The following is a 7,500-nucleotide window of genomic DNA, read 5'->3' as shown; positions in this document are numbered from 1 at the left end:
CTCTTCATCACAGCCCTTCATCACAGCTCTTCATCACTGCTCTTCATCACTGCTCTTCATCACTGATCTTCATCACAGCACTTCATCACTGCTCTTCATCACTTCTCTTCATCACAGCTCTTCATCACAGCTCTTCATCACAGCTCTTCATAACAGCTCTTCATCACAGCTCTTCATCACAGCCCTTCATCACAGCTCTTCATCACTGATCTTCATCACAGCTCTTCATCACAGCCCTTCATCACAGCTCTTCATCACTGCTCTTCATCACTTCTCTTCATCACAGCTCTTCATCACAGCTCTTCATCACAGCCCTTCATCACTGCTCTTCATCACAGCTCTTCATCACAGCTCTTCATCACTGCTCTTCATCACAGCTCTTCATCACAGCTCTTCATCACTGCTCTTCATCACTGCTCTTCATCACAGCTCTTCATCACAGCCCTTCATCACAGCTCTTCATCACTTCTCTTCATCACAGCTCTTCATCACAGCGCTTCATCACAGCTCTTCATCACTGCTCTTCATCACAGCCCTTCATCACAGCTCTTCATCACAGCTCTTCATCACAGCCCTTCATCACAGCTCTTCATCACTGCTCTTCATCACAGCTCTTCATAACAGCTCTTCATCACAGCTCTTCATCACAGCCCTTCATCACAGCTCTTCATCACTGCTCTTCATCACAGCTCTTCATCACAGCCCTTCATCACAGCTCTTCATCACTGCTCTTCATCACAGCGCTTCATCACTGCTCTTCATCACTTCTCTTCATCACAGCTCTTCATCACTGCTCTTCATCACAGCTCTTCATCACAGCCCTTCATCACAGCTCTTCATCACTTCTCTTCATCACAGCTCTTCATCACAGCGCTTCATCACAGCTCTTCATCACTGCTCTTCATCACAGCCCTTCATCACAGCTCTTCATCACAGCTCTTCATCACAGCCCTTCATCACAGCTCTTCATCACTGCTCTTCATCACAGCTCTTCATCACAGCTCTTCATCACTGCTCTTCATCACAGCCCTTCATCACAGCTCTTCATCACTGCTCTTCATCACAGCTCTTCATCACAGCTCTTCATCACTGCTCTTCATCACAGCTCTTCATCACAGCTCTTCATCACAGCTCTTCATCACTGCTCTTCATCACAGCTCTTCATCACAGCTCTTCATCACTGCTCTTCATCACTGCTCTTCATCACAGCTCTTCATCACAGCCCTTCATCACAGCTCTTCATCACTTCTCTTCATCACAGCTCTTCATCACAGCGCTTCATCACAGCTCTTCATCACTGCTCTTCATCACAGCCCTTCATCACAGCTCTTCATCACAGCTCTTCATCACAGCCCTTCATCACAGCTCTTCATCACTGCTCTTCATCACAGCTCTTCATAACAGCTCTTCATCACAGCTCTTCATCACAGCCCTTCATCACAGCTCTTCATCACTGCTCTTCATCACAGCTCTTCATCACAGCTCTTCATCACTGCTCTTCATCACTGCTCTTCATCACAGCTCCACAACCAGTCTTCTTTCTGAAACGTAAACTTTGAGGTTCTGCTACTTTTGAAGTTCCGCCATGTTACTAAACTGTATTTACATGTTTTCAGTCCTCAGACGTTTTTTCCTTTTCTTAATAGAAAATAACGTCGTCGTCCCGCTGATCTGTCGTCGTTTATCAGTGAAACGAATCCAACATGGTGATAGCATAGCTTAGTGATAGCGTTGGCATAGCGATAGCATAGCGATAGCGTAGTTGTAGCATAGAATAGCGACAACATAGCAGTCCTTTGCTCACATGAAAACTAAAACTACAAACGTCCATCTGCAGAGAAACACTTGTTAATAATACTGAAGTTTTTTAAATGAAATATTCAGTGTTCAGTGTTTATACTCGTCATGTTAGCAGTTAGCTGCTAATGGCTAGCGGCTAAAATAAAAATAAAATTGATTGTACAGAATATCCCCTCACTGCTAGCTGCAGCTAACTGCTAACTTCAGCAGAGCTGGTTGATGACATCAGCCTCCTGTTGACCTCAGTCAGAACCTGCAGTTTTGGGGTGGCGCCCCCTGGTGGGGGGTTCTGGTGTGAACGAGGAGCCCAGAGGACAAAGTCCAGATGTGTAGGTTCCGGACCGGGAGCCCAGTTGGACCGGGGAAGCGGTGCTAGCGGTGTTAGCGGTGCTGAGGAGGTTTGCTGTGGTTTGAGTGCAGCTTGTTGAGAAGCGTCTGGTTTGACAGACGGTGATTTTCGCGACGCGCCGCTAATGCGGTGCTGGAAGTGTCGTCCCTCGTGTTTGTGTTTGTCTCACACACGTTCAGCAGGACGCGTTCACACGCCGTCCAGCCAAGACGCCGCTGACTGACGGCCACATGCCGCCGGCAGACATATGCAGGCTGGCAGCGCCGGAACACAAACACTGGGCGAGCGGTCGCCGGCACTGGCTCGTCACCATCGCTCACGCCGGATCCAAACCGGCGCCGCCGCGTCGCCTCACGACTTCAGTCCGCAGCTGAAAAACTACCGTTGTTTTTTCCCGCCGGCGCTGAAACCTGCTGACAGGAAGTGAGTTGACGGGCTGGGCCGGAGGGGCGGAGTCAGCCGGGAAGCTCCGCCTCAAACCGACAGATTTCATCACGTTCCTCCAAATCAGCTGCAGAACCTTCAGAACGAGGATCCTGAACATCCTTTAGATTTCCCGCCTTCTGGTGAAGTTTCAGTCACAATGAAGCATTTCGTGACGTTTTTGCCGTTTCAAACTTGGTTTTCAGCATTTTTCTTTAAACGATTTTCACATTTTAGCTCTGAACCATTTTGGCTCATTTTTTAAACCTTTTAAACAAACTTTCTTCTGAAAATCTTTTTCGGTATTTTTAAAAATGATTCCAGACGTTTTTTACAATTCTTGTGATTTGAGCTTTTTTTTGCCCTTTTGAACCGTTTTAGCAGGAACTTTTTAAAAACCCTGTTTTACAAGGATGTGGACAGTGACTGTGTGTGAATAAGAGGATCAATGAGATCAAAGGCTTCTTCAGGTTTCATTTGGTGAACGCAGGTCACTGACCTCTGACCTTTCAGTACAAACCGACGAAATACCCTGGAAAACTAAACTGAACAGTTATTCTCTCATGTTTCAGTCATTTTACTTTGAAGGTCAGGTTAGCTTAGCAGAAGGTCAGGTTAGCTTAGCAGAAGGTCAGGTTAGCTTAGCAGAAGCATTCTGACGCTTCGTAGCAGGAAAGAGAAAGAAAGTGAGCAGGAAGTCTCAGCGTCTCGGGGGAAGGATTTCACCGTGACGCCGCCTGTGAGGGTTTGCTAATGTTGAAGTAAAGCGCGTATTAACGAGTTTGGACGCGTGGTGCGGTTTGGAGCCTGGATGTAAGGAAGCTCTGCTGCTGCAGCGACTGTAAGGAAACAAAGAGTTTCACGTCTCTGACAGAAGAATTCTTCACGTCACAACGATCCCGCTTGTTGGACGGTTCTCCCGCCACTCACTGGAGACGTGATGGAACGCGGCCGCCGGCGTCTCGCTAACGAGCCCTGATGGAACGAGGACAGGAAGCGGCGGGCGAGTCTCGGCTCTTCGTGCCGCGGCGTGCAGACGCTCACCTGGGACACCTGAGCGCCGCGGCAGGAAGCCGCTAGCTGGCAGCGTGTAATTACCGCCACTTCACTGCCCCGCTCCGTGCTAACCGCTCATTATGGCAGGCCGCCACACCTCCACCCTCCCACCCCCCCGCACCTCCACCCCTCCACCCTCCCACCCCCCCGCACCTCCTCCTCCCTGCACCTCCACCCCTCCCACCCCACTGCACCTCCTCCCCCCTGCACCTCCACCCCCCACGCCTCCACCCTCCCACCCCCCCACACCTCCACCTCCCCGCACCTCCACACCTCCACCCTCCCACCCCCCCGCACCTCCTCCTCCCTGCACCTCCACCCCTCCACCCCTCCCACCCCACTGAACCTCCTCCCCCCTGCACCTCCACCCCCCACACCTCAACCCTCCCACCCCCCCACACATCCACCCCCCTGCACCTCCTCCCCCCTGCACCTCCACCCCCCCACACCTCAACCCTCCCACCCCCCCACACCTCCACCCCCCTGCACCTCCACCCCCCTGCACCTCCACACCTCCACCCCCCCCGCCCCTCCACTCTCCCACCCCACTGCACCTCCTCCCCCCTGCACCTCCACCCCCCACACCTCCACCCTCCCACCCCAGCACACCTCCACCCTCCCACCCCACTGCACCTCCACCCCCCCGCACCTCCACTCTCCCACACCTCCACTCTCCCACCCCACTGTACCTCCTCCCCCCTGCACCTCCACCCCCCACACCTCCACCCTCCCACCCCACTGCACCTCCACCCCCCCGCACCTCCACTCTCCCACACCTCCACCCCCCCACCCCACTGCACCTCCTCCCCCCTGAACCTCCACCCCCCCCACCCCACTGCACCTCCACCCCTCTGCACCTCCACCCTCCCTCCCAACCCCCCGCACCTCCACCCTATCACCCCCCCCCCTGAGACCGCGGGTCCAGACGCCGGCGGCCGCAGAGCAACAGGTTCTCCAGGTTCTCCAGGCTCGGCTCTGTTCCGTCCAGGTGTTCCGGCCGACCGTCTCCCATGATCCTCGGAGGACGGAGCGATTGTGACACGCCGCCGTATCGCCGTCACGAGCGTGGGACTGATGTAGCGAGGTGACAGGAAGGACGCCGCGTCCCGTCCAGGTGTCCGATCCCCTCGCCGCCTCGCCGCCAGAGGGTCGCCGGGGTTTTGACAGACCCGTCAGTCACCGCCGGTCCGTCGGTGACGGCGCCCCCTCCCTCCTGCCGGGGGCCCTGCGGCCGCGTGACCTCGCTTTAACCTCCGCTATCTGCGGGTTCTCCGCGTCCGCCGCCGCCGGCCAATCGCGGCCGGGCGTCTCTGACGGACCTGTCACTCTGCCGACCCAGACGCCGGGGAGACGGCCGGACGTCCGGCGAACCTGAAACCCGGAGGTCGGCGGCCCGGAGGCGTCCGGCGCTTTATTCACCTGGAAGATCACTTCCAACGTGCAAATCGCTTGACAAACGTATTTCCTGCTGCATGAACGTATTACTCTGCTGCGCCTCGCCGGCGACGGCGTGGGCGGAGCGTCCACATGAATCAGCTGCTCGGCGAGCCGCGGAATCAGACCTCCCGACCTTCACGTCTCCTGATTTGCATGAAATGTTGTTTGCGAGGAGAGTTTGGACTCGTCCCGCCGTGCGGAGCGGCTTCCAGCCTCGCTAACGAGCAAGGCGACGCCTCCGCCCTGCAAGTGAAGCCAAAACCTTTTCACTTGCCGGTGTGTTCCAGCGGCGTGGCGTGCGCGGAGGCGTGCTCGCCGGCGCGGCAGCAGAACAACAAGCTCCCCCGGGGGCCGGAGCTCACAGACAGGCGGGTGTGAGAGATGTCAAGGCAATTACAATCGGCATTACAGTGGTAATCTCCCCTGACAGTGGGGAGTGTGAATGAACCCCCCCCCTCCCCCCCCCCTCCCCCGCCTCTCGCTGCCACACACACCCGCTCTCACTGCCGGTTAACGCCTCCACCCCGCTGCTACCTGGCGCTCCGCCACGGGAAGGTGCAGCGTTTCCTTCTTGTTTTCACAAAGGAGATGACGAGTTGCTGCGCGGCGGCAGCGAGTTGCTGCGCGGCGGCGGCGGCGAGTTGCTGCGCGGCGGCGAGTTGCTGCCGAGTTTTTGTTTCTGCTTGGACTCTTTGCTAAAACCAGAATCTCCCACAAGGGGACGCAACCGAAAACGGGAGGTTTTGATTTCGGTCAACACGCGAGGCTGATAGTATAAAACCCAACTTTGTTCAATTTAGCTGCTGCTAGCCGCTAACTAGTATAAACTAGCATAAACATTGAACATGTGATCTACAAATATTTAATTTAAAACCTCCGTGTTGCTCTGCTGCTGGATGTTTGTAGACGATCGACCAGCGGTTGTTATTCTTATTTATCATGTGAGCAAAGGACTGCTATGTTGTCACTGCGCTATGCTATCACTGTGCTATGCTATGCTATACTACCACTATGCTATCACTGTGCTATGCTATGCTATACTACCACTATGCTATCACTGCGCTATGCTATGCTATACTACCACTATGCTATGCCATGCTAAGCTATGCTATGCTATGCTAAGCTAAGCTAAGCTATGAATGGTGTCCAGCCCCTGCAGCCAATCAGCAGCTGACATGCTAGCAGTCAGACTCTCTCCTGGACTCAGACAGGAAGTTGGTATGAAACAGTCAGAAGCTCCATGTTGGATTTGTTTTACTGAGAAATGTTAAGAACTAATTTCAAGGAGACGTGACGACTCCTCTAGAGACTCCGGCTGACGACTCCTCTAGAGACTCCGGCTGACGACTCCTCTAGAGACTCCGGCTGACGACTCCTCTAGAGACTCCGGCTGACGACTCCTCTAGAGACTCCGGCTGACGACTCCTCTAGAGACTCCGGCTGACGACTCCTCTAGAGACTCCGGCTGACGACTCCTCTAGAGACTCCGGCTGACGACTCCTCTAGAGACTCCGGCTGACGACTCCTCTAGAGACTCCGGCTGATGACTCCTCTAGAGACTCCGGCTGACGACTCCTCCAGAGACTCCGGCTGATGACTCCTCTTTTTAAAGTTTCTACGGCTCCAGGATAGACTCTACTGAAGGATAGACTCTACTGAAGGATAGACCCTACTGAAGGATGGACTCTACTTCATGACGTGACTCTACTGAAGGATGGACTCTACTTCATGACGTGACTCTACTGAAGGATGGACTCTGGGACAGTGGAGTTGACGTCCAGGTCTGTGTTCCTGCAGAAACCAGGACTGGACCTGGCCGACACCTACATGGCCTTCGTGCGGCAGAACCAGGACGTCCTCCGGGACCAGATCCACGACGAGCTGCAGATCCAGAACATGTTTGACGTGAGTCTGGTTTCTATTTTCACTGTTTGGTTTCAGTTTATTCCCGAAAGTCTACCGTGTGGTGGAGAATGGACCGGGTATGGGTACGACACCTTACGCTGTACTTCTACACATCAGTCCCTACAGCCTTTCATCAAGGTCTGAGGTTCACATCCGGTCCAGTCTAGTCTAGTCTGGTCTGGTTTGGTTCCTTTAAGGAACATGTCAAGTCCCGTCTCGTCTCATTTGGTCTCGTCTTATCGGCCACGTGTCGTCTAGTCTGGTATGGTCCGGTCCAGTCAGGACCGGTCCGGGCCGGTCCTGACTGGACCGGTCCGGGCCGGTCCGGTCCATTCCAGTCTGGTCCGGTCCGGTCTGGTATGGTCCGGTCCAGTCAGGACCGGTCCGGGCCGGTCCGGTCCATTCCAGTCTGGTCCGGTCCGGTCTGGTCTGGTCTGGTCCAGTGCGGTCCGGTGCGGTCCGGTCCGGTGCGGTCCGGTCCGGTGCGGTCTGGTCCATTCCGGTCCAGTCCGGTCCGGTCCAGTCCGGTC

The 7,500-nt window shown here is 54.8% G+C and overlaps 1 protein-coding gene across 1 annotated transcript in view; it reads left to right on the top strand.

Annotated features, from left to right (window-relative positions):
• LOC308148740 (calcium-dependent secretion activator 2-like) overlaps positions 1–7,500 on the top strand; it is a gene marked incomplete at its 5' end in the record, with an annotated part of 70,377 nt that overhangs the window by 55,406 nt on the left and 7,471 nt on the right. Inside the window, one exon of the mRNA XM_080522242.1 lies at positions 6,863–6,970. Within this exon, the coding sequence (XP_080378368.1) occupies positions 6,863–6,970 (108 nt within the window). The remainder of the gene's footprint in view (positions 1–6,862; positions 6,971–7,500) is intronic.

The sequence above is a fragment of the Blennius ocellaris genome (genome assembly GCF_963422515.1).
Source record: "Blennius ocellaris genome assembly, contig: SCAFFOLD_50, whole genome shotgun sequence".
In the NCBI taxonomy this organism is placed as follows: Eukaryota; Metazoa; Chordata; class Actinopteri; order Blenniiformes; family Blenniidae; genus Blennius; species Blennius ocellaris.
The sequence above is the reverse complement of the archived record's forward strand: the minus strand, read 5'-3'. Positions and strand labels throughout refer to the sequence as shown.